The sequence below is a fragment of the Hemitrygon akajei genome, chromosome 7 (assembly GCF_048418815.1).
Source record: "Hemitrygon akajei chromosome 7, sHemAka1.3, whole genome shotgun sequence".
Classification (NCBI taxonomy): Eukaryota; Metazoa; Chordata; class Chondrichthyes; order Myliobatiformes; family Dasyatidae; genus Hemitrygon; species Hemitrygon akajei.
The window spans coordinates 181,952,601-181,980,143 of NC_133130.1; the positions used below are offsets into that span (position 1 = coordinate 181,952,601).

Consider the following 27,543-nt stretch of genomic DNA (forward strand, 5'->3'; position numbering starts at 1 on the left):
TTGTCTATTGAAAAACCTGAGAAATAGATGGCTGTGAAGTTTTAACCGAAGTGCTACTAATTTACCTTTAACTCAAGTTGAGGGTAGGTATAAATCCTGTGGTGTTGATTTGAGGCCCAGTTTCAGAAAACTGCTCTCTCCAAGATGTTCAGAACAAGGCACTGTAAGTAGAAAAATAGCTTGGCACAAATCTGACTGAGCTGCCTGGATCTTGAGGGCCACTGTGTCCCAGAATCAGTCCACATTGTGTCCTGTTAACAGGCACCCAGTCTACCTGGGACTTAGCAGACTTAAAAACAAAATGCTGGAAATCTGAAACGAAAAGGGAACTCAGCAGATCGAGTAGCGTGTCCAGAGAGCTCCTTGACCTGAAATGCTGCATCTGCTTCTCCCTGCACAGATACTGCCTGAGTTGCTGTGCGTTTGTAACCTGTTCTGTTTCTAATCACATGGGCAGACCCGCTGGCTGTATGAGGCACCATACTCACAGGTCGCTTTCGTTTACAGAGCACAGCGCAGGAGATTGGCGAGGAGACGGAAGATGGCGCCATCTATACGATAACGTTGAGGAGAGTGCAGGTACACCACACGGCGAGCAAAGGGCAGCGATGGCTCGGGGTAAGCAATAACCCTTACTAGGTGTACTTGTTCATCAGTTGCTGAAAGTAAGCATGCAGGTACAGCAGGCAGTGAAGAAAGCTAATGGCATGTTGGCCTTCATAACAAGGGGAGTTGAGTATAGGAGCAAAGAGGTCCTTCTACAGTTATACAGGGCCCTGGTGAGACCACACCTGGAGTATTGTGTTCAATTTTGGTCTCCAAATCTGAGGAAAGACATTCTTGCTATTGAAGGAGTGCAGCGTAGGTTCACGAGGTTAATTCCCGGAATGGCGAGACTGTCATATGTTGAAAGATTAGAGCGACTGGGCTTGTATACACTGGAATTTAGAAGGATGAGAGGGGATCTGATTGAAACATATAAGATTATTAAGGGATTGGACACGCTAGACACAGGAAGCATGTTCCCGCTGATGGGTGAGTCCAGAACTAGAGGCCACAGTTTAAGAATAAGGGGTAGGCCATTTAGAACAGAGTTGAGGAAAAACTTTTTCACCCAGGGAGTTGTGGATCTGTGGAATGCTCTGCCTCAGAAGGCAGTGGAGGCCAATTCTCTGGATGCTTTCAAGAAAGAGTTAGATAGAGCTCTTAAAGATAGCAGAGTGAAGGGATATGGGGAGAAGGCAGGAACGGGGGTACTGATTGTGGATGATCAGCCATGATCACATTGAATGATGGTGCTGGCTAGAAGGGCTGAATGGCCTACTCCTGCACCTATTGTCTAATCCGATGCATCACCGCCAGGGCCAAACTCCTCCATTCCCCTCAGTCCCTTCTCAAGGCTGCTGTTAATCCTTTTTTAAAATATCATCATTAACAATAAAGTCATCAAGAATAATGTTCTAAGCCATCATTAAGGTTAAAGCTGTGGAAAGAAAAGCAATATATTTGCATATCTAAAGCAAGAGAAGATCTGCAGCAACATGTACAAAATGCTGGAGGAACTCAGCAGGCCAGGCAGCATTTATGGAAGAGTGATAGATTTTTGCATATCTATCAAACATTTCATAACCTCTGGGCATCCCACAGCATCCAACTACAATCGAGTAATTTTGAAGTCAGGCCGACTGGTGCGCATAGGAAACACAGAAGCTGGCTCTGGATTTTAGGTGTAGGCTGAAGAGTAATGCCCCCCACTTTCTGCGTAGTGTTATGAATTCCTTCATGCTCACCTGAGCGGGGAGCTGGGGCCCCGGTATGACATGAAGATTGGCAGCCATGTACCATTCAGGGGTGGGGAGGGGCAGAGATTAATGTGCCCCCACAGCTCCAGGGTTTCTGGTTTGATCCTGGCCTTGGATGTTGGCGTTCCTGAGCATGCACGTTCCCATTCACGTCTGTGTTTCTTCCTAAGGATTGGTTACTGTAAATGACTGAATTAATGATGTGTGGATGGGCATGTCTGTGAGTGAATAAGGACTGGGATCAGGAGTAATGGATTGTTGACATTACAGGGAGCTGAAACGGCAACTGTTTATTTTTCTCCATAGATGCTGCCTGACTTGCTGAATTCCTCACGGCGTTTTGTTGATGCTGCTTATTTTCATGTTGTTTGTCAGGCTTTTGTGTGGCCTGGTGTGGGAGTTTACAGTGTACAAGCTGGCAGTCGAGTTCTTGCATTGCTATAATGGCTGCACGCCACAGTCACTGGCGCAGCATGAGACGCCCTCTCTCTTGCCACTGACCCATTTGAGCCGAGCTCTGCCTGAACAGTCACTGGCTCGTGTTACTCAGCCCCTCCCTTAATACCTTTGCCTGAGTCATCGAGGGAGCCGTATTTCGGGTTTTAATGGTGTGTTGCTGTTGTTAGCCGAGTACCAAGCAGCAAAGAATTACAACTTTACATTGCCCTAACCTAAACAATATCTACAGCAGTGATAACAGAGGTCTCAATTTCCTTTACTGAGCTAGGAAGTCCTGTCCACAGTCTAAAGGCTGATTTATACTTGTGCGTCGTATCAACGCCGTAGGTAACGCGTACCCTATGCTGTACCTATGCCGTACCCTACACCATAGGGTGATGTGCACCTCTCCAGAAAAGTAACTCGTGCGTTGCGGCAACGCAGACCGCAACAACTGTGATCGGTCCACTTGGTAGCATCGCATTTCCGGTTGCTTCTTCTCCGCCATGTCTGTACACCGATGCAAAATAGATGAACCAAATCTACCCGCGGACATGCGAAAATATTTGAAATGCATTTCCTCGTCCATGTCTCTCACGAAGAAACTCAACACAGTGGCCTAGAAACCCCACCGCCAACTAGCGTTTTGGCGCACACCAGCGCATGCTCGCTACGGCATAGAGCGATGCAGAAGTGAAAATCAGGTTTACGGTGTAGGCTACGGCACAGCCTGTACGCACAAGTATAAACCAGCCTTAATGCTTCTCACCCCCGCAGCTTTGCAGGCCAATATGACATGCCCGTCCTCTTCTCAACAGGTGGAGAGTGAGTCTGCCATGAACCTGTATGAAACGTGCAAAGTGCGAACCATCAAGGCCGGGACCCTGGAGAAACTTGTGGAGTACCTGGTATCGGCCTTTAAAGGCAATGACTCCACCTACGTCACCATCTTCCTCTGCACCTACCGGGCCTTCGCATCAACCAAACAAGTGTTGGACCTACTGCTCAACAGGTGACTATAGTGACGGGTGGTTGGAGCCATTGGAACTGGGAGGCTGGGGATGGTGACCTGATAGAAGCTTTTAAGCTGCATAAAGACTTGATTGGTTCAATGTAAAGGATGTCTTTCTGTGTGAAGAGACCAGACATTGAGGACCCTAAATGTAAGGGGGAAATAATAGGAAAGCTCTTTTCCCAGAGAGTAAATTTGATGTGGAACTCACAGTTGTAGCTGAAGCAAGTCCTTCATGTGCATTGAGGAGAAAGCGAAAGGTGTTGCAGGTTGGTATGAGGAAAGGTGTGCGGAGCCCCAGTCTGAGTAGCACTGCCAGGTTTTTTCATTGACAGATTCCATCAAGCTATCCTTGGTCTTCTCTTCGGCAAAAAGAAAAGTAACAAAAGACTCACTGGTGGGGTACAGGTGCCCTTTGATATCCTTGAAGTGAAGAAGGTTGAATAAGAGGCCAGTGTTTTCATTCTGATAGTCTTAGTAACTCTACTAAAGCTGAAACTTGGCTTTTTTGCATGGCAAAAGGCTATTTGGATGCTGAAATTGTACCCCAGACTGAGTGATTTACTGTTTGCCCTAGTCCAGCTGGTCCAGATGAGACCTCCAGCCAAATTCTGCAACCTCTTGGGATCTGTACATCACCACACTGACCCAGCAGAGTTACAGGTCAAATCTGAAGAAGAAGATGTTCTACCCAGACCTTAAAGCTTTCAAATCCTTCTCTCTCCTATAATCCTAACTCATTTGTTACAATCTCACTCATTTTTCTCACAGATACGGAAACTTGCACCAAATGAATGGAGACGTTTCCAAGCTTACACAAGATGACAGGGTGGAACTGAAAAAGTAAGGTCTTTTGGTGCCTCTTACTGCATTGTGTTCTGAATGATTAACATCCAGAATGCAGAGTAACGTGCTTGCTAAAACATGTTGAATTCCTATGACAACAATTTCGCCATTTTTGTTAATGAAACCGGCCGTTCATTGTGGTTCACTTGTTCAGTTTCTGTGTCTTGTTGCTCTACACAATCGGGAGTGCTGGGGGGATTTCCATCCATTTAATGTAGGTTGCAAGTTCTCTGGAAACCATTTGTATCTCATTGACCTTTGCTGATTAATAAAAGTAAACAGATGCTCTTAAGACTGGGGGAACAGAAACATTTTCTCTGGTGGTATTTAGCAATGAATTTCATGCTAGAGAAATTACTTGTTGAAAAGGACAAAGTAAATTAGCATGCTTTTCTTTTATCCTGTGCACGTTCTGCTTGGCTACCCATGAATGTTTACATTATTTATTCATCGGATGTGGGCATCACTGCCAGCATTTTTTCCACATCTCTCATTGCCCCTGAACCAAGAGACTTGTTCCGCTGTTAGAGTGTAATTGAGAGTCAGGCATGCTTTCAGAATGGTAAGGATGGCAACATTTATTCCACTCGAAGAATGTCAGTGAGTCAGTTCGATTTTTTTACTTTATTGCTTTTATTAGTTTAACTTCATGATTATTGTTGCTGATTAATCCCACATATATTCAATTACTTGAGTTTAAATTCTCTCCAGCTACCACGGTGGGACTTGAAGTCATGCCTCGGGGCAGCACTTTCCTAAACCTTGAAGCCACCAGATTATTCCTGCCTGAAGCATGTATAAGTCTACATCCTTCAGACATGAGAGCATCTGCAGATGCTGGAAATCCAAAGCAACACACACAAAAGCTGGAGAAACTCAGCAAGTCAGGCAGCATCTATGGAAAAGAGTAAGCGTTCGACCTACAGGCCGAGACCTTTCAGAAGGATGTTTTCCAGTCCGTATGAAGGGTTCCGGCCTGAATCATCGACAGTTTACTCTTTTCCGTAGACACTGCCTGGCGTGCTGAGTGCCTCCTGTACTTTGTGTGTGTTGTATCCAGTATTTCCAGATTTGGATCTGCAATATTGCACTGATGTCCTCCTTGTCACGCTGCAAGAGGGAATTGAAGTTATGCCTTCAGATCAGTGATTCCAGTCTCTAGATGCTGATGTAGCACTTACCACACTTCCTCTGGAACAGGAGTCATGATACCCTGGCTGTCTGCTGTTTGGCAGAGAGCATTGCTCATCCACTACCATTTACTTATACTCTTTGTTCTCTTCTTTCAGCACCATTTCATCCATTCTCGGAGCCTGGCTTGATCAGTATTCCGAAGACTTCAGGAAGCCACCAGATTATTCCTGTCTGAAGCATCTGTACTCTTACATCCATCAGATGTTTCCAGGTTCAGATCTGCAACGCCGCGCCCATGTCCTCCTCGGTACATTCCAAAGACACAAAGAGCTGGACCTTGTTGAAGATGGTAGGTTCTTTCAGCACTGTGCCCGCAACTCTAAATCTGGCCCACCACATCATCTCATTCATCCTAGAGAAAGCTGTCACCACCTATCCAATTCCTCTTTAATTAAAGCTTCTCACTTCCCGTCAGTGAAGTATAAGATGGCCTGCTGGCAACTTCCACACTCACTCTCATGAGGCAGCCCCACCAGGAGAAGAGAATTAACTGAAGGAAGTGATGCTCCCTCACAGCTTCACCCATCCTGATTCAATCCTCGTCTCTGGTGCTGTCTGTGGAGTTTGCATGTTCTCACTAGGGGTTTCTTCCAGTTGCTCTGGTTTCCTCTTGCGTGCAGAGATCTGTTGATTGGTGGGTTCATTACTACTTTAAATTACCACTGTAGTTAAGTGGGGAGTTGATGGACGTAGGAAAGAATAGGTTACAGGGAATTGGGATGATGAGATTGCCTGCAAGCCAGCATAAACTCATTGGGCCAATCAGCCTGCTTCAATGTCATAAGGAAATATGAAATAGAAGAGCTGGAGTGAGCAGGAGGTACAAATAATGATAAGTTATGTTATTACTTCCCTTAATTTAAATAGTTTAAACATGAACCAACTATTGTATGTTCCTTTGATTCTTGTCTCCAACTGTAATGTGTTTGAACACAGTGTATCCATACATGAGTAACTACACCTGGCATTTATGAAGTGCTTTTAACTTCCCAGGAATGGTATCAAACCAATTACACTGAGCAGCATAAAGTAGATTTTAAATAAAAAAGATGCTAGACATCTGAGATAAAAACAGAGAAGGTTGGAGATACTCAGCAGGCCAGGCAGCTTCTGTGGAGTGTTTCTCATTGATGGTCTTTCCTGCCAAATCCAGTGAAAGGTTTTCAATCATATTAACTCTGGACTTCTATCTATGGATACTGCCTGAGCTGAATGGAATTGTGAAGAGTTTCAGTAGATATTTAAGAAGATTTCAATGCGTGCAAAGGGTATAGTTGGCTAGCCGAGGTGTAATGGCATCTGCACTGGACTTTGAGACGAATGGTGCTGGGTTCAAATTCAGCCGGCTCCTTGCACGCTTGGTTAGGCAACTCAGCCTGGTATAAAAAACAGACAAAAATGCTAAAGAAACAGTAAGGTTGCCTCCCGATGTGCAGAAAGGAATAGCAACAAAGGAGATTGCTCTCAAAGACTGTTTTAATGGAGGACAAATGGGAGATCCAGGAAGGATTGTGGAATGAATTCTAGAGTTGGGCAGCTGTAGGAGTAGTGTCCAATGGTAGAGTGATTAGAAGAAGAAGAGGCAGTTGACGACCTTGCATGTAATCCCAGATCTGACTGAGCTGTAGATAACTTTGACCATCAGGCTCTTGAACCAGAGGGGATAACTTCACTCACCCCAACACTGAACTGATCCCCCAACTTACTGACTCACTTTTAGGGACGCTACAACTCATGTTCTTGACATTTATTGCTTATTTATTCATTTATTATTATTTATTTTTGTATTTGCAGTTTGTTGTCTTTTACATATTGGTTGTTGTCCATCTCTGTCCTGTGCCGTTTTTCATAGGCTCTGTTGAGTTCCTTTGTAGTTACTGTGAATGATCAATCTCAGGATAGTATACGGTGACAAATATGTACTTAGATAATAAACTTATTCTGACCTTTGTGTGTTTACCACAGCCGATCACTGCACCTTCACGATGGTCGAGGAGAACGGGTTTGAAGAGCCAAAGCCTGACTTCCTGTCCTTTCTCGCCAATGTGGTGGCTGAACAGTTCACGCTAATGGATGCGGTGAGTGCACTTCAGAGTGAAAGCACACAAACACTTGGGTGGCTAGTGACAAGAAATCAGCCCCATTTCCTCCTGTTCTCTTAGGGGAACTGTTGGTCTGAGTTTTACTTTCATTATAGTACACTGCCTTTCTATTCAGCTTCGGTTTTTTTCCTCAGGAGCTAAGTGAATATTATTTAGGCAGGCAGAAGGGTCAAATATTGGAACTCTGGTTGATCTGTTGAGGTAGAATGCAACAGACTGGTCTCTCAGTCTGGGTTCCCTGCCGGATAAAGGATTCGGAGTGTGGACACGAGTAATTCTCCACAGCTCCTGCTGGACACTGGTGAGCACTGAGTGTGCACTTGGTCTCTGTTCCCGACCGGTGAAAGTCCCCTTTCAAGGGGTGGGATTCATTCCCAGTCAATATGTGGAGAGTGAAATTCACCTACTATAATATGACGTTTTTGCACTAAGAAAGTAAAACTTTTTGAACCATATATTGTATATATTTTTATTATGATTTTTTAAATTAATACAAAATGCAGCTCAGAAACAGGCCCTTTGGCTCACCAAGTCCTCACCAACCATTACCTATACTCTTACACTCATCCTACGCTGCAGCTCATTGGCCTCGTCCGTCACAGCAGTTCCGGAGTGAAAGCGTGTCCCCCTGAACCCCGGCAGACAGCTGGAGAAGGTGCGGTTCCCTATGCGTAGGTCCTTCTGGCCCTTCCAGCCCTGCTACCGAGCAATTCCCCAATTTAATCCCAGCCTAATCGTGGGACAATTTATAATGACCAATTAGCCTACCAACTGGGAGGAACCCAGAGCAGCTGGAGGAAACCCACATGGTCACGGGCAGAATGTACAAACTCCTTACAGGCGGTGGCGGGATTTGAACCCAGGCCGCCTGTGCTGTAAAGCCGGTGGATAGGTACGTGTAATTCAGGGACGGCACTTTATTTCTGAGGGCCCGGCTGGGCCTGCAGTTTAGATAGTGTTGTGCATGTCCTTGTCCATATCAAGTGCAACAAGTTCTACCCTGTGGTGTGAATTCGATCATTCAGGGTGGAACACAGGGAAGGCAGAGACTGCCTCTCTGGTGGTACACTGACATTTAGTCAGAATGTTCACCATAATGACAATTAAAGATCTAAAAGATTAGCTTTATTTTTCACACAAACATCGAAACTTACAGTGAAATAGTTGTTTGCAACGACGAACACGTGCGAGCAAGCGTTATGCTTAACCCCACAAGCGCTGCCGTACTTCAGAGAGGTGCCAGCATATAATGCCCACAACTTACTAACCTTAACCTGCTCGTATTTTGAATGTGGGAGGAAACAGGAGCACCCAAGGAAGCTAATGCAGTCACTGGGAGAATGTACATGCTCCTCACAGACAACAATGGGGATTGTACCCCGATCAATTTTACAGCAGCCGCAGCTCATGTATGGAGCACAGTCCAGTTTCTATAATTGTTCTGAGATTCTCTTTCTTTTCTTCAGGAGTTGTTCAAGAAAGTAGTCCCATATCACTGCCTAGGAAGCATCTGGTCGCAGAGGGACAAGAAGGGGAAGGAACACGTGGCACCAACAATACGTGCCACTGTCACACAGTTTAACAGGGTTACGAACTGTGTCATTGCAACTTGTTTGAGTGACAAGAGTTTGAAGCCTCAACAGAGAGCCAAGATCATAGAGCGATGGATTGAGGTGGCTCGGGTAAGTAAGAAGCTGAAAAGGTATATTGAGTAACATTACCTTTAGGATCTGAGGCCAAGTATAGCACTAGGGTTATGTCAAAAAAGCACAGATTTGCCAACTCTGGGTGGGTATGTTCTTGGAGCTTTAACCACATAACCTTCTGTCTCCAGTGTCACCTTCTCAGCCCTCATTTCCACTTTTCCATTGACTGGCCTTTATAATAAACATCTAAGAAAATGGGTTGAGGGCTGATGTGGCCAGTCCTGGCAGTTTGACTCCAGCAGGAGCTGAGTACCTTCTGAGCAGTTGGGGTGGAGAGCTACAATTGTGAAAACATAAAATGAGAGTTGGAAATCAGTGCTCTTCAGTCACTAGATGTGCTGATGTAGATAGAGGCAACTTTTGGGAGCAGAACATAACACACAGCTGTTACTGTTCGCAGCTGTTAGTAACCATGTATGCTTGGAACAGCTGGCTGAGTCTTAAAATATTACTGCTTTATAAACCTTCTTCAATCCTTTCCCTTTACCGCAGGAGTGCAGAATCTTCAAAAATTTCTCCTCGCTACGAGCCATCCTCTCTGCTTTACAATGCAACTCTGTCCACAGGCTCAAGAAAACTTGGGATGAAGTCTCGAGGTAAGAACAGGATAAAGTTTATGTTTTGATTCTTTTATTTAATAGCCTGTTTATGATAAAGTTTTCTAACTCCTCCTGAGTTGTGGATTCAACTCATCTGCAGTTTTTTTTACCTCTTAAATTTGATTCTCCAGCTTAATTTTCCATCCTTCCCCTCCTCAATCATGTGGTCAGAACTTACACTGTCCACGCCTAATCCCCAGTCACCCAGCACTTCCACTGGTCGACATGAATTTCTGGGCTGACGATAAATCTGTATATAAGTCTTCATCCTTTAAACCTCTCTTTGGTCATTATCTCCAGCTCAAAGCTTCATGTCTGTGCTCCTCCAAATCTGTCAAGTCAGGCAGCATCTATGGGAAAAGAGGAGACAGTTGATATTTCGGGCAGAGATCCTTCATCCGGACTGGAAAGAAAAGATGAGAAGTCAGAGGAAGAAGGGGAGGGGAGGAAGAAGTACCAGGTGGTAGGTGATATGTGAAACCAGGAGGGGGAGGGATGAAGTAAAGAGCTGGGAAATTGCTAGTTGAAATAGATAAAGGGCTGGAGAAGGGGGAAGTCTGAGTGGAGAGGGTTGAAGACCATAGAAGAAAGGGAAGGAGGAGGAGCACAGGAGGGAGGTGATTGCCAGGTAAGATGCCTGGCCTGCCGAGTTCCTCCAGCATTTTGTTTATGTTGCTTGGATTTCCAGCATCTGCAGACTTTCTCATGCAGTGAACGGGACTGATATTGTCGTCTGCTTGCTTCTCAATAACACTCACTCAATGCTCTCGACAAGTTCATCGTTAGGAAGACCTTGCAGACTAGGTTTCCTGGAATAGTGCACAGGTCAATTCTAGCTCCAGTTTTTAGTTTCCCATCATTCTGCCTGCAATGGGATCCTGGTGTTCTGAATTAAGGGTGTTATTCAAAATGCTCTGGTTATCGGTTTTCCTGTGGATATCAAATAGTGTTGCATTAACATTCTAACATTCTGCACCTTTGGTTGGAATTTTTCAGAGAGAACTTTCGGATATTCCAAGAACTATCAGAAATATTCTCTGACGATAATAACCACTCCCTGAGTCGTGAGCTGCTCATCAAGGTAAGAGCTGCTTTAAAAAACCTCAAAGGTTTCCCTGTCCTCCTCTCAGTGACGTCTAATTGTCTGGTCATACTTTCCACAAATGTCAGCTCAAGTGAATGGAAGGACACTGCTTGAAATTAGACCATAAATCATAGGAGCAGAATTAAACTATTCGGCCCATTAAATTTGTTATGTCATTTGAACATGGCTGATTTATTATCCCTCTCACCCCCATTCTCATGCATTCTTCCTATAATATTTGATACCCTCACTAATCAAGATCCTGTCAACCTCCGGTTTAAATATTCCCAAATACTTGGCCTACACAGCCAAATTCCACAGATTCATCACCCTCTTGCTAAAGAAATTCCTCCTCATCTCTGTTCTAAAGAGACGTTCTGAGACTGTGCCCTCTGGTCCTAGACTTCCCCCACTGTATAAAACATCCCTTCCACATTCATTCTATCTAAGCCTTGCAAAATATGTTATCACTGTCCATACCATTTCACTTCCCAGCAAAGCTGGACAGAGCTCGGATATGGCAATCCCGGCCAAACTGCTCCACTCCTTGGCCCAGGACAATGAGATCAGTTGAGTTATCCTAGTCAACTCTCAATTACTTCAGCTAGTGGACCATGCAGTGGTTCAGAGTTTTGGCAACACCAGTACCTTTAATGCTGCACCATCAGCTCTCCTATTGTTGATAGCTGTTGTGTTTGGGGATTGTTAGCATGTAACACTTAAAGAGAAATATCTACCACCAAGCTCTATATAACGTCAGGGCTTCTGAGCTGATGGCTGTTTGAAACACAGCTGACTGGCCTTCCCTCAAGGGGGCTCAGCAATAAGTCATTATGATAGTGCCTGGGTAATCCATACCTGCTCACCTCTGCTGGACAGGAGTTCTGGACCCTTGTAGGGTTATTAATAACAAGAAGAAAATCGGGGCTTTTTCACACTGAACGATGCAAGGAATAATTATTGTAAGAATGTTGTCAAATCCTGTTTGGGATTTTTCTGGGTTCCAGCAGCAGCCTCTGGTAACGGATGAAATTGTGTACCTGGCTGCACTTTGTAGAGTGGGAACCTGTAACCGCGAGGTCGTTTCCCTAGAAACATTCCAGTACGCAAAAAATAGCGGGTAACTGTAACTTACTCTGTTTAGATTGGAGAAAACATTGTGGATATGTCCTGCATTTGTTATTCTCTTGTTCTATCAGCAAATCTGATTGTAAGTCTACACCCCTGTGCTGTGAAGTACCACAGTTTATTGATTCAAACCAAGCTTTGCCCCTGCAAATGTTTGCTCTCAACTTCCTAGGAGGTTGGAGAAACAACCTTACCTACAGTATGAATATCCAATTCAAATCACTATTTGTTAACCTAAAAAACAATTCTGGAAATCAGCAATGAAAGCAGGTAATGCTGGAAGCTCTCAGCAGGCCAGGAAGGTGTGGCAAGTTAAACAGAGTTAACATTTCAGGTCAGTTTGTTGAAGAGTCTTGGACCCAAACCATTTCTACAAATGCTGCCTGATTGGCTGAGTGCTTCCAGCAAAGTCTGTTTGTATCATCTTTCGTTATGATGACTGTTGAAACAAAAGCAGACCAGGTCAGGTAATGATGTTTATGGGACTGGCAAACTCTACTCAATCTGGCAGTAGCCAAGCCCATCCCAAACCCTGTTAATGACAGAGTCCAAAAACTCTGTCCGTCCTCCAGTTCCCCTACGACCGACAGTGCTTTGGGCTGAACAGGCCTCGAGTTTTGTGTTTTCCCTCTCTGAATCTCCCCGCCTCCTCCTCCCCTACATCTGTGGCCAGTTCTGTTCTTAGGATGTTCTTGTGTGTTAAAGGAATAATATAAAAGCAAGTTTTCATTATTGTTGGACCCTACGTGGGTTTTCAAGCAAAAGCAAATTCATAACAATGTGCAAACACGAGGAAATCTGCAGATGCTGGAAAATCAAACAACAACACACACAAAATGCTGGTAGAACACAGCAGGCCAGGCAGCATCTATAGGGAGAAGCGCTGTCGACGTTTCGGGCCGAGACCCTTCGTCAGGACAATGTGATTTGTTATGACCCTGCATTACTGGCTTGGTGCCAAAGGGGAAAAGATAAGACCATTCTGCACTCTTAACATCAAAAGAATCTTGCAGAAAGCCTGAATCTATGAGCTGCTCGATTACCCTATTGTAAAAGACCTGCATTGTGGTTCGAGTAAAGGTTACAACAGTCAGGCTTCCTGGAAGCAGCTATAGGGTCAACTTTTTCAGGCGTGTAGTAGATGCAGTGGAGATCTTGTGGCAGGATGTGGTTGTATAACCAGTAATCAGTGAGCAGGGCTTACAGACCTGTCACCATGTTCTGGCAAGGGTCCTGGACTCTGCTCTCTGAACCTAGCTGGCAGATCGGTTGTTTAAATGGGTTTGCCCCCAGCAGCAGGACCTGGTTTCTGATAAAGCCTTGGTGGCTTGACAAAGGGAAAGTTCACACCACAGCATTTTTTTAAAAATAGTGACTGGGTCTGAGCTTCCATTCCATTCCTAGCAACCCAGTCTCTCTCTCTCTCCCTCCCTCAATTAGCTTCTCTTACAGTAAGTGTGTGAAGTCCTAGGCATGTGGGTTTGCAGCTGCCACGTCTGAATCACTGGGTTGGTGAATCACTTGGAGCTGCCTGCTGATTCAGGATGGAGGGTGGCAGCTGGTGGGTCTATCACACTGTCATCCCATAACTGAAATGACTCCAAAGTTCAGCATACAGAAAGCGCTTTCAGCAGCATCTGAAGAAAGGGAAGCTGAATAAGCATCCAAAACGACGCTGTGTTTCACTTTCTACAGATGACCTGCTGAACCAGCAGTTTTTATTTTTGTTTCGGACTTCCAGGGTCCGCTCAATCCCTCTGTAGGCTGATCCCAGTAGGATGTGACGGCGCAGAGGCGTAGCAGTTTTACAGCGCCAGCAAACACCGTTAGGGGTTTGGTTGCTACTGTCATCTGTAAGGAGTTTGTACGTTCTCCCTGTGACCACGTAGATTTCCTCCAGATGCCCTGATTTCCTCCCAAATTCCAAATTCATATAGTTAGGGTTAGTGAAATGTGGGCATGCTATGTTGGTGCCAGAAGCGTAGCCTCCAGCACAATCCTTGAGATGTGTTGGTCGTTTAAGCACACGTTTCACTGCATCTTTCGATATACATGTGACAAATAAAGCTAATCTTTAAGCTTTATAACAGATAGTCATATTTGCATGGCTAGGGAATGTGGCCCGAAGTTGGACAACTCTTTCAAAAAGACGGGAGAGAATGGATGGGCTGACAGACCACCTTCTAGACTAGACAGGTCACTGTTCTTGGGCACGATGATGGTGTCCATGTCAGTTTCAGTATCCAGGGCTGGGAACAAATGAAAAACAATTAGTGGAATTTCCCAATCCAGTGAGTGACGTCTCCCAACAAGGATTAGCCATCCTGTGCCCTGCTATCATCCCCTGTGTTCAGTAGAGGAAATTTGGGGAAAGGAAGACTGAAAATGGAACAAGGTGAAATTATTCCTATTGGAAAGACTTATTTTAAAAGGCTGCTGTCCCCGGGGCGGAGGGGGGGGGGGGAATGTTGTACTGTATTACGAAGGGACGCGTAGCCAAAGGTCCAGAGAGCACGTGCAATGAAGGTTTTGTATTTTTCCCCAGAGCAGAAGGGACGGGAAAGAAAGGGTGACACAGTACAGAGAATAAGTTAAATTGATTGCACAGTAAAACAAACTTTGCCCTGGGAAATGGCAGGAGGACACCTTGTGTGTAGGAATCTCGGAAGCAGATTTGGAAGGTTACTCCTGCAACTCTCTGTGTTTCGGCATCTGCACGGACAAGATATAAAGACTGATTTGAGTCTGTTTTCTTGACTGACATATGAATAGTCATCAATATGCATTTATTTCATTTTTGACCTTTAATTCTTGGTCAGGTCAGTCACCTAGATACTGTAACTGGGTGGAGGGCTCCTGGTGCGGGGAGGGGATCCCTCCTCCTGGTAATGACCATCTATTTGCTAATGTTGGCAAGAGACTGTGTGTGTGTGTGAGAGAGAGAGAGTGTGTGAGTGTGTGTGTGAGTGTGTGTAGTGAAGTCTGCATCATAGATTGGATATTGTGCTTTGTCATGTGCTGGAATTGGTCTAAGCTTCCTCTCAGCTAAATGCAGCACCCAGCCGGGCCGCTGAAAAGGGATCAGCAACAGGAACCTAGGCCAGTACTCCCTCTGACATACTAACAACAGCTTCCAGTCAGTGCACAGCTGATTCCTTTGCAAAACTGTAAAAGAACACAGTGGGTTAACACAAAACCCTCTTGCTTTTGGCACTGTCATTTGTGGTCTATTTTCCTGAGTGACCTATGAAATAGATCAAGCCCTCTTTTCAGATGTGGCCCCCACAGTTACAAAGAACTGTAGGGGAACTGTCCCCAGCAGCCCAGGCAATACCCACCCCACACTCAACACCACCAACAAAGACATTATCACATTGCTGTCTCAGTTCATGGGATCTTGCTTTGTTCAAAATGCCAGGTAAAGTCACTTCACTTTCAAAAGAAAGTACCTCAGCTGATCTACTATCCAGAGGTTGTTACAGTGTCACCACCTGCTGGAAAGACAGGGTTTAGCACCCAGTTTATGCTGAAGTCTAAATCTAACATGTTTTCTCTGACCTGTTGTGATATACTCACTCTGTGTCTCCCTTTCTTTTCCATTTCTGGAACTCTAGGAGGGGACTTCAAAGTTTGCTACCCTTGACATCAATCCAAAACGGGCTCAGAAAAGACAACAGCAACAAAAGGATCTGGTAGGTTTGCCCTTGAGATCTGTTTGATGTGCACTAAACAGTGGGTTTTAATTTATCCATTATAATCAAGCCCTTGGACAACAAAATCTGAGGAAAGAGTCCATTTCCTCTCATGATTCTGTGCTGCTATCCCATATCTTTACCATCAACATAGATTCGGGCCTCTCACAGATTCCACCACTCGAGGTATTTTACAGGAGTCTATTAACCTACCATCCCATACACCATTGGGACACGGGAGGAAACCTAGTTAGTCACAGAGAAAGCATGTAAACTCCACACAGACAGCACACGATCGGGTTGTTCCTGGGTTGTGGAGCCACGAGGCAGTGGCTCTATTAACAGCACCGTTCTGCTGCCCTGTAATGGCACACCCCCTCTGAGGTCACAGCTCTAGTTCTGCACTCACCAGCCTCCTGGATCTTGCCTGTGCGGTCGGCTCGGGATTACTGAGCTGCAGTACAAGCTACCCAAGCATCTTTTCCCCCGGATGGCCTCGCCAGTGCAGTTAGAAACCTGTAACTAACACAGGAATGTGAGAGAGATTGGGAGTGTTCACAGCAACATGTGAGTTGTTGTGGTGACAAGCCCATCTATTGTCACATTCTGTCCTGCTCCAACACACCGCTTTACGGTTTCTGCAGTCCAGGCTGCTAACTATTCCAGTGGCTGACCCTAACCAGTAATGTCGTTTCTCTTCCAGGGAGTCATGCAAGGCACAATCCCGTACTTGGGAACTTTTCTCACCGACCTGGTTATGTTGGACACCGCAGTGAAAGACCATTTAGACGTAAGTGAGAAATAGTCTGGGATCTTCTTCTAAACAGAGCACTCACTTGATTCAACAAACAGCTGCAGTCTGTCTGCGATGTTTGATTGCCATGGCAAATGTGTTCTTCACTGGTGGAAACAGGTAGTTAAGTGGTGATCTTCAAAGAGTTGATTTCTCTGTTCACGCGTTGTCTAGATGTGTGAAGTCGCAAGCCTCACTCGCAGGTTGCTCCGGTCTGTAGTGGTGATTTGGTATCGGGTTCTGTTCTCCAGGTGATTAGCACGATACATCCACAGCCTGCCCCGTTAGTTGAACCCACTTTGCGGTGGAGACACCTCCGCAGTAGATTCTCTGTCCCTGTGCAAGAGAGAGAGAGCGAAGGGCTGATTCATTGAGGGTCTAGTAAATGTAGCCCAGCTGTTTGACCTCAGTTAAATCTGTTCCTTTCCAATCCACAGGGCGGTCTGATCAACTTTGAAAAAAGGAGAAAGGTAAGACATTTTAATGGCTTCTTTCATAACTGCGGGTCACTTTCAAAATGTGCCTGAGAACGTGAGTCCCCCATGAAGGACCACTGTGCCTGCTCGCAGGGAGAGCTCGTATCCCAGCTGGAAACCCACGTCCAGACGCTCTGGCCCCTTCACCTCGCATATTTACTGTACTAGACCTGTATTCAGAGACCTGGATATGTTGGCCCTGGTAGTATGGGTTTGAATCCCAGTGGGGGGCCAGTGATGGGACATACTGTACCCAGGGGTCCTTATCCTAAAGGCCTGTAGGCAGCTAGGGATGGACAAAAAGTACTGATCACCAGTGCATTCATATCTGGGCGCAAATATTAAAGCAGAATCTTTAATTATAATCAGCTGACAGGCTGGGTTCTACCTGCCCTCAGATACAGAGTGATGACCACAGTTAGGATAGGGGGCTTCTGTGTGTTTAGCTGGACCACCACGGCATGTTCAGATTGCATTCGGTGCTCTAATGCTGCTGCCACCAGGATTTGGGGATCTCCCCCTCACCCCACAATGTGAATTAGGAGCCTTGCACTCACACATTTGCTTCCAAAGTGTGGAGTAGCTCCCGTGTGTGGCTAATAGTGCAGACTGAGGACAAAGTCTGGATCGGGAGCACAAAAGACAGGAAAAGAGTCATTGAGAAGAGTGTGATATGGTTGTATCTTGTCCTGCGTCCTCCATTAACACCAATGAACGTTTCTCTGTCAGGAGTTCGAAGTGATTGCCCAGATCAAGTTGCTGCAGTCTGCCTGCAACAATTACTCGTTCACACCAGACCGTCGGTTTGTGGAGTGGTTTCGGAGCGTGGGCAGGCTGACGGAGGCAGAAAGGTGAGCGGTCTCTTGTGCTGATGGGGAGGGATTAAGTGCGGGTTGGTAAACAGTGCTGTCAGTCCACGCCCCAGAGAGAGAACCAGGTGGTTTACTGGCCTGGGTAAAGCCCGTATCCCTGCTTGGTGCTCACATCTTGTACCCACCTGCCCAACAGAGCAAACATTTTTCTAGATTAGCTTTATAAAATTGCTCTCGGTGGTTGATTTAGATCTCTTTGTGGAATTGGACTACCCTATTCCAGTGAGAAGCAAAAGCCAAGATCCAGTGACTGGGTGAGGCCTGGCTGGGATTTTAAAGCTTGCCCTCTGAATGAAGGAGGCTAAAGGGGTGAGAGGTACTGGAAGATGATGTCCAATCCTGACTTTGTTGCTGTTTTTACAATTCCAGTTATAATCTGTCTTGTGAAATTGAGCCGCTGGCAGAGTCTGCAAGCAACACTCTGAAGGCAAAGAAGAACACGGGCATCATTAAGCGATGGAGCGAGTGAGTGTTGTCTGCTGCCTGGCCTTGATTAGCTGGGTCTCCTGCAGAATGTAATGACATAGAAGGGAGGCCCCTGGGCCCGAGTTGGCTCTTTGAAAGAAGCATGCAATTAGTGCATTACCTTGAACTTTCCAAATTCTTTATGCAAATCTCTGTAGGAAAATTACTATTGAATTTATTCTATTTTATATACAGTGGATTCCAATTAATTGGGACAACTCTTAAAGAGCAAAAGCTAATCAAGAAAATTGCTGGGATTCCCTTTAACACACACAAGATGCTGGAGGAACTCAGCAGGCCAGGCAGCATCTATGGAAAAGAGTAAACAGTCAACGTTTTGGGCCAAAACCCTTCAGGACTATCCTGCTGAAGGGTCTCGGCCTGAAATGTCGACAATAGTCTTTTCCATAGATGCTGCCTGGCCTACTGAATTCCTCCAGCATTCCGTGTGTATTACTCGGATTTCCAGCATCCACAGATTTTCTCTTGTTTGAGATTCCCTTTACTTGGGACGCTATGCCACTTAATCTGAACTGGAGATTTTTCCCGAACAGTTTTTAACTTGCATCAGTCATGTACACTTGTGCGGCCATTAGACGCTACACTGTGTTTAGATCGAGCAGTTTTTAAATAGAGTCTGCAGTGTGTATTTGTGTTCAAAAAAACAGTAAATTTTGTCACTGATAGTTGGTGAGAAATAAACAGTAAGACAATTCAGAACCCACTGCTGTTCCAAGCATTCAGGCTTAGAAATGCCAGAAACAGCCAAGAGTGAAAATGAAACAACTTCACTACTTCAACAAGTTAGGAACTATGAAGAATTTGAATGTATCGATAATCATCTTGAATGTTACAATGAAAATGAAGAATTAGAGGATGCGATCATTGAAAGCATTGTATGAAGGCAGTCCATTATCTGCACCAGGTGTCTACACTGATCTTGTTCATTTGTAGTCAATCCAAAGACATGGTACTCTACACTGGATGAATTCCTCTGTGGATAACTATTAGGAACTATAGTGCCAAAGCTTATTAGTTTATAGTACCCAAGTAATATTGGTAGTGTTCTAATTTGTTCTGTATTTCATTTAAATAGATAATTTGTTACTCAGTTTGCCTTTTTTATACCTTTTTAACTATTTCCATGAAACTTCAGCTGATTGGAGCAGCTGCTTAATTGGGTCAAAATGTACTGGTCCCAATGGGTCTCAATTAACCGAATCCACGTTAGTGTATTCCTGGCCACAATGCACAGCGGGAAAAGAAATTGTCAGCTCACCTTTTGCCTACCACCTAGCCCCTTCCATACAAAATCACCAAACTCACCACCACTTTCTTTATAATTGGGATATAGGAACGTAAGAAATAGAAGCACAAGTAGGTCCTAATTCCTCTATCTCCCTGTTGGCCTCTAAGAATTTTGAATGTTTCAATTAGATTCTTCTATACTCAATTGAGTCTTGGCTTAGTTTGCCAAATCCCTGTTTGTAGGACAACGCCCCAGTAGCAGGAATCCTCATTGCATTCTCCTTCATTGGGGAGACCAGACCTGCACATAGTATTGCAGGGTCCTACAGTGAAATGAATTTCCATATGTGCTCAAATCCTCTTACAGCACTGGCTAGCCATTTACCTTCCTAATTGCATTCTGTAGGAGTGAGTAGTCATTTGTGTTGTTAAATACAAAAATACAGTGCAGGAGCTTTTTATTTAGAAAGCATTTTAAAGTTTCCCTTGGGTGCGGAATAGTTTGGTGTGGTACGAGCTGGGAGGTTAGCCCGTGTTCATTTCTGAGTTGAGGTAAGCTGGTTGATCAAAGGTCAATATTTGGAGACAGTTGGCCTCTGTGTTCCTGGGGATGAGGACAAGACAGGCAGGAGGTTCTGCTGCAGGTCTGTCTCAGCAGATGGGGAGTGCATGGAATTGGGAGGTGAGGATGGTGGGGGCACTCCCACAGTATTCGCTCATCATTAGGTTCAGGGAGAACCTGCTCAGGAAAGAAAAAAAAACATATAGAATTGTTGAGTCTTCTACATTACTGGAGTTTATATTGATATCAGTGGAAGTAAACATTGCGAGAAGAGTAATGGGGACTGTTGCTGATAACCCCAAAACAAGGTGGCTGCTCAGTTTGTCACTGCATTGTTCGGCTTGTTAACTTCTTTCCCCATTGACTCCTGCAGCCGACAGACGCCAGCCACGGATGCGCCGAGTTCGGGTGCCCAGTCCCGATCCTGCGAGCAGCTCAAGTATGGGCCATACCTGGGTGGCGGGGACGCAGCAGACTCAGTCAGTGTCACGTCCGCCGGCTCCAGCAGCTCTGACGTGGAGGAAATCAACATCAGCTTCATCTCCGAGTCACCGGATTCCCAGGAGAAGAAGGTAGGGGAAGAGGTTGTGCAAACAGTCACAAGCTTTAACTGTGAGGTCTGGTGCCACAGACTTGAGTGTCAGCTATCCTAGCAGTTAAACTGGCCTCAGGAAGCCTGGTGTAACGAAAGAGACTTCAATGGAATTAGAGACCCACCCTTTTTATGTTGCCACAAGACCTATTAGAATGAGCTAGGTTGTTCCTGCTCCCAGCTGTAGATTGTTCCAGGGGTGATCACTGCTTTCTCCTCCATCCCCTTTCCCAAAATATATCCATTTCTTATCGCCCTGTTAAACCCCCATCCATTGGGGTTTCCAACTCTACATCATTATCCTGCAGTCCCCAAGAGTAGAAGGTTAATCTCCCGAACTAGGCTCAGAGCAGCTAAAACCAGCAGCAAGTTAAAGGAAAACAGAACTCAATGGGTCTGTCAGTTTGTTAGAAACATGCTGAAGTTGAGCAAGGAAAGGCTGGCTGTTTGACAGCCAAGAATCACCAGACTGAGTAACAAGAGTCCATTTGCCTGCCTTTAGTCCCGCAAGGGGGTGTTGTCTCCCACAGTAGATATGTTGGCTGACCACCGACAGCTCTCCGGTATAGGGGTGAAGGGAGGAGGTTGCTTGCTGAAGTGTCCAAGCAGCCTGGAGTTGGGACTCTCCCATCCACAAACACATCTCTGTTTTCTTCATCAGCCCACAGTATTATACATTCCTTCCTGGGGTTTAAAGAGAAATTCCAGGTTGTCAGCTTTGTACATACCTGCAATATTTTAAAGGGACACAAAATATTAAGAAATCAATATCCATAACCCACAAACTGTGCCCTTAACCTCCTCTGCCCTGCAACCCAATGAGATATTTGTGTTCCTCCAACTCAAACCTCTTGATCCCTGCTGAATTTAAATCCTCCACCGGTAATGATGGTGACCTTTGCTACCCAGAGCTGCCTTATTGCTGGGGTTTGCTCCCTGACCCCTCTACCTCTCAATCCACTTTTAAGATGCTGCTTAATACACTGTTTAATTTCCATAATGTCTCTTGAAGTTTAGTTTTGTACACCAGTCTTACTGTGAAGTGCTTGGCCTGTGGTGCTGCTCTAAAGGTGCCATTGTGTGTGAAGTTGTGGTTGTGAGGGAGGTGGATGTGAATCGAGCTTGGCGCTGGTGTAGGTAAAACACAAGGGTGCTGGTGGCAATGCTGGGGTTAAAGGTGGATATACACTGTCAACCTCTGCACAGTTTAGAAGCTCAAGTTTTATTTCAGTCCCTGTGATTTTTTTTTTACTGAACGCTGGATTACTGTACCAGCTTTTAACTGGCAGGTACAACATTCCAAGCTGGGCCAGACTGGGCGATCTTAGTACCAGTCTGTCCCGATGGTAAACCTTTATATTTTGTTCCCTATATTTTATTTTCTTTTAGTTCTGGGAATCAACATCGCTGTCCTCATTGGACACGTCCGGAATCGGCTCAGGGTCAAGCAGTGCCTCCTCTTCCTCAGTGTCCTCCACACCCATAACGTCCTCCAGGACGCACAAGCGCTCTGTCTCTGGAATATCCAGCTACTCCACACTATCTCTGCCACTTTATAACCAGCAGGTGGACGACTGCTGTATCATTCGGGTCAGTCTGGACGTCGACAATGGGAACATGTACAAGAGCATTTTGGTAAGTGTCACGTACTGCTGTTCCTGACGTATTTCATTGTGCATTGGGGGAAGATGGGGGGTAGCCCATGGTGAGCAAGGGCTATAATCAAACACGAGGAAGTCTGCAGATGCTGTTAGTCCAAAGCACTACACACAAAATGCTTGGAGGGACTTAGCAAGCCAGGTGGCTTTTATGGAAAAGGGTGAACAGTCAAGACGTTTTGGGCCAAGACACTTCATCAGGACTGGGGGGGAGAAAAAGCTGAAATCAGATCAAGCAGGTGGGAGGAGGGGAGGAAGAAGCATAAGGTGGTTGGTGACAGGTGAACCCGGCAGAGAAAGAGTGGTGAAGAGCCGGGAAGTTGACTGCTGAAAAAGATGAAGTCCTGATGAAGGGCCTTGGCCCAAAATGTTTACTGTTTACTCTTTTCCACAGATGCTGCCTGGCCTACTGAGTTCCTCTAGCATTTTGTGTGTGTTGCTTGATATGAGCAAAACTGCCTCACACTCCAGGGCAACATGCTTTTAGCTACCTTTTGGATAAACTCACCCCCATGCACCACCTCACCCACTGTAAGGCAGATACAAAACAAATCTGCCATTACTATTCTGAAGGAAAGCACAGGCCCCTAGGAACAGTGGTGAAGTGAGAAAAGTACAGCCTAACAGTGCCGGTGCCTGAGTTCAATTCTGACTTTGGGTGCTGTCGTGTAGAGTTTGCACACTCTCCCTGTGACTACAAGTTTTTTCCCTCATCCCAGGTCAGTAAGTAATCCCTACTGGTATGCAGGTGAGTGGTAGAATACGTGTGAAGTTGATTGGAATGTGGGGGAAATAAATCGTGATTAGTGGTAATGGGTGCTTGATGGTTAATGAGCTGAAGGGTGAATTTCAACACTATCCATCTGTAACTCAATATTTATACCCTGCCACTAGATGGTTATGATTAATGGCTGATGTTGTAGCCTGACTGTGGCCTTTAAGAAGGAAATGGACAAGTGGTCCAGAAAGTCTTTCAGGGCTGCAGAGCCAGGAGGTAGGAATAGAATTGGAGTGTTGCTCTGAGAAAGAAAGAGTGAGTGCAAACTACCTTTGGTGCTGTAGCCAATCTGTGATATAAACCTGTTCATGTCTCACTTGTGTTAGGTGGGGCTGCTGCATGCAGTTGGCCTATTTGGTTCCAAAATGACTGCAGTTACCGTACTTCAGAAAATAGACTACGAATGCACAGTTTCAACTAGAAACATTGATGATTCCTTTCCTCCCAAGAGATGCTTCTCACTCCACTGAGTTCCTCCAGCAGATACTGCTTCCCATTCCAGTGTCTGCAGTCTTGTTATGTTTCCCCGGCCCTGAACAACGAGGGTATCTGATGCATGGGCTTGCTTGTAATGCTTTCTCTAAGATCAGATGGGTTGATGAGCTCCAAGGTCACTGATGAGGTGCAAACCAGTGTACAGGCACTCTTCATGGATGTAGGTGTCCCATGGACACCATCAAAGGACATTTGTAGAGACAAAGGGGAAGTGGTGCCGAGGAAAGGTGCAAACTATTTGTGGTAGATGTTCTCATTTACTGAATGAACAACAGGGCAATTTTCCAGTTTTCTTTTAAAGGTTTAAACCTCTGTTCTAGGTGACAAGCCAGGATAAAACACCTGTAGTCATTCGAAAGGCCATGGCCAAACACAATCTGGATGGGGACAGGCCTGAGGATTACCAACTGGTGCAAATCATTGCTGAAGACAGAGGTATGCATGTCATTTAGATGTGTGGGTACACAGGACTCAGTAGAATCATATGGGTCATTCACACTGTCCCAGAGTGAACTTCATTCTGGGTCATTTGCACTATCCCGTGAGAGCTCCCTTGAGGGTCACTCTCACTCTCCCAAAGTGGATCAGTAACTGTGACCAAACAAAGGAGCCTGGACAAAATGTATCTCTTTAAATAAGAATGGCTTGACCATTGGCACGGTTAGGAAAAATCTACAGCCTGCACTGCTCCCAGAGATTACCATCTAATTGCTGTGAGCTGAGGTATCAGACCATGTATTGATTGGCATGGTCAGTGCTACATGATCCTCTAAATAGCTGGTAAATGCAGCAGGAAAAAGCAAAGCTGTTTGTAATCTGAAATAAGCAGAGAGTGCTTTAAATACTCAACAAATCATATGAGTCTGTGCAGAGAAACCTTGACCTTGATCCAAATGGTTTGGATCAAGATTTCTCTGCACAGACTCATATGATTTGTTGAGTATTTAAAGCACTCTCTGCTTATTTCAGATTATAAGCAGCTTTGTAATGCCTGGCTAATGCATCCATTAGGGAGATTAAGTTATTGAACTTAGTGAAGACACCACACAATACAGCATAGAAAGATAATGCAATTTCCAATCTAACTTGAAGTCACATTATCCACCTACCTCTATGGTGTCTGAATAAGCCGGTGCTAGTTTGCCTAAACATAGTTCCATGACTGACTTTAGTTGTCTCCATGCCAGGGAAGTCCATAATTGGCCAGGATTATCTTCCCAACTACCTTCAGGATGTACTAAGGTTGCAATCCTTCAATGTGTCCAAGGTCAGCCTTCAACCACCCTCAGTGCCACACAAATAGTAGTCACCAAGTGAGAACTCATCATGTGTGTTAAGTTACTTGCAGCAAGAATGAATATTTCCATAGAAAAAGGGGTAAAACTAAGTGCCGAAGGAGTTCGATTGAGAGCTTAACATATTTGCTGTGGCTTTGTTTAACAGAACTGAAAATCCCTGACAATGCCAACGTGTTCTACGCCATGAACTCTTCCGTCAACTATGACTTCATGCTGAAAAAAAGAGGACACTCAAAACCAGGAAAACCAAAACACGTTTCGAGCTCAACTCTCCCCAGAATGAAACAGAAAGGACTGAAGATTACAAAAAGCATCTTCTAGCTTCTCTGAGTGGACCTGTTACCTGTGTTCGCTGGGCTCATCCTAATGTTAGATATATATAAAAAAAATTCAGTGTTATCGATAAATGTGCAATATTTTCTGTGACTAAGACTACTGAAAGGCATTAAACTTGGAATGGATATTGGAATTACGAAGGTTCGGTACAAGGCAAGCTTGGGATCTATCCTGCCTATCTATCTATCAATTGGGATCTATCCTGCTCCTTAGAACCGGGTGAGGGTTAAGTGCCCTTCACTGTTGTGGTACGTCAAAGAGCATGTGATCAGTTGTGACTTGGAGCGATGGTGGGAATATAAGAAGATGGAACTGCCTTTCCATGAAATGGCTGATCGAAGTATAAGCTGCAGAGACACTAGTTCTCTATGAAGTCTGTAGCATTGTCCTTCAGCACCTGGTTTGCCCAGAGTGGGCATTGAACACTATTAAAACACTAAATCTATCATCAAAATATCTAAACTATTGATTCTTCAGTTATGGAACACTTGCCCCTGTGGCTTGCCAATGAACTACAGTCATAATGAATCACAAGGTCCAACCTGAACTACAGGGAGCAACGTTTAAAAGCTGGTTGCTCCATGATGGGTACGAGTGATGAGTGACTTGTAATCCTGTGAGGAGCGATCCCCACTTTAAAGGCTGTCTGGCACCAGAAGAATCTCTTGATTCACAATAAATATAACAGACATCCTTCTTGAGGTTTATCCAATAAAATGTTGTGGGGAATTCCAAGAATTTCAATCCCACATCTCTTTCCTGGATGTTACCAATCAGACCAAAGACTGAAGACATCTAGTGTATGATACGGTGCAGAAATACATGGCCAAGAGTAGATGAATCATTGTTACAATTAAGAAATGATTCTATCGTACTGGTTAGTTAAGCTGGAACTGACAGAATTGTACAGTTATAATTTGAGCCATTCTTCGGCTGATACAGAAAGACATTTGTTTTTTATTTGCAAATACTATGATTCAATTTCAAATGAATTCTTTTTTTTTTAAAGTTTGTTTTGTACAAAAAAAAGCACTTGAATCTTTTTTGGGACAATATTTATTCATTGTACAGACAATATATTGATGAGTGGAATTGTAAATTTCTTACTGTTGAATATGATCTAATATATTGACTTGTTACTTGTATGCAGTTGCTGTTTGCGTAATGGGTCTTTTGTTTTGGTGAGATGTGTTGTCTTTGTTACATTTTTGTATATTGTAAAAAGAAAGAAGATCATGAATACAGCTTCAAACAAGATGTGTTCTTTGGGCTGTTTATACATGGCTTTTAGTCATGGCACGTGGCCAGGATTGTTTGCCTCTAGCCTTTGTCATTGCATCCTGCTGTTAGCTGGCCTGCACACCATTCTAACAAAGAGACACCCTTTCATTCAACACAGTGCCCATTTACTTCAGCTCAGACACGGAGTGCCAACCCTACACTGCCCTTGCATCCTCGTTGTGTTCGTGTGTGCCTGGTTTGAGTTTGGACAGGAGTCATTCCAGAGCTTGCAAGATATCACCTTCAACTGAGCTAGAGTGGTTCAAGATCCAGCTCCTAATACAAACAATGCAACCTCAACTACAACCCAATATCAAAATCAAATCCCCTGTTGTTCGTATTAGTCTTTATATTTATCTGGTCACAGCCTTCCAGGAGTATTAAGCAGCAAGTTTTCCATCCTAATATCAAGCAAACTGCATCCAAACTAGAAACATATTTAAGCCCACACCCTGCCATTCCACATTTAGTTCAGTAACCATTCAACACTGTCATTACGTAACTTCTGCTGTAAATATACTTAATAGTGCCTGCTGTTTGGAATATCTATTCCCCCAGATGAAAGGCTCCTTGTACCTGCTATTCCCACTAGTCTCATCCCAAGAATTGACCAGATCTGAGTTTGCGCTTCTTCCACCCTAATTGCCAGCTAATTATGTCTGAGCTCAAGTCTCCAGTGTGGGATCTGAACCAATAACATCACAGTCCATAAACAAGGGCTTTCCCCGTTCTATAGCTGATATCTAATCTGTATCCCTCCAGAATTACGCAGTTCCAGTCATTGAAACAGACCAAGGGTTAAGCCAGCACAACAGCCCTTAATGTCAGAAACATTCTAAATTGCATGTGACATTCAGGTCCTAAAGCCCAAAACAATGGGAATCAGAAGAAGCTCTCCATCAGCTAGTCATATCACAGCAGGAAAGATCACTGTACGAGTGTCACCTCAGTTGCTGATAGCAATGTCCTAGGCCCAGTGATCAACAGCCTTCGATCTTAAAGTTACACTGATAAATCACACAAATGTTCATTTTCTTTCCCAGCATGCAGTAACACTTGGATGGCATTCAAACTTGGCATTATCTA

General features: G+C 44.7%; 1 protein-coding gene across 7 annotated transcripts in view; it reads left to right on the plus strand.

Moving 5' to 3' along the window:
- LOC140731255 (ral guanine nucleotide dissociation stimulator-like) overlaps positions 1–26,433 on the plus strand; it is a 147,771-nt gene extending 121,338 nt beyond the window's left edge. For 5 of the 7 annotated variants that reach the window (XM_073052803.1, XM_073052802.1, XM_073052801.1 and 2 more), the window contains exons 2-18: positions 508–618; positions 3,059–3,252; positions 4,024–4,095; positions 5,388–5,581; positions 7,258–7,370; positions 8,861–9,076; positions 9,593–9,696; positions 10,696–10,780; positions 15,526–15,603; positions 16,307–16,393; positions 16,834–16,866; positions 17,602–17,723; positions 18,114–18,209; positions 20,393–20,591; positions 22,001–22,246; positions 23,863–23,977; positions 24,986–26,433. In XM_073052803.1, the coding sequence (XP_072908904.1) occupies positions 508–618; positions 3,059–3,252; positions 4,024–4,095; positions 5,388–5,581; positions 7,258–7,370; positions 8,861–9,076; positions 9,593–9,696; positions 10,696–10,780; positions 15,526–15,603; positions 16,307–16,393; positions 16,834–16,866; positions 17,602–17,723; positions 18,114–18,209; positions 20,393–20,591; positions 22,001–22,246; positions 23,863–23,977; positions 24,986–25,161 (2,241 nt within the window). In that variant the 3' untranslated portion in view covers positions 25,162–26,433. The remainder of the gene's footprint in view (positions 1–507; positions 619–3,058; positions 3,253–4,023; positions 4,096–5,387; positions 5,582–7,257; positions 7,371–8,860; positions 9,077–9,592; positions 9,697–10,695; positions 10,781–15,525; positions 15,604–16,306; positions 16,394–16,833; positions 16,867–17,601; positions 17,724–18,113; positions 18,210–20,392; positions 20,592–22,000; positions 22,247–23,862; positions 23,978–24,985) is intronic. The other 2 variants (XM_073052804.1, XM_073052806.1) reach the window with 2 other exon arrangements.
- The last annotated feature ends 1,110 nt before the right edge of the window (positions 26,434–27,543 follow it).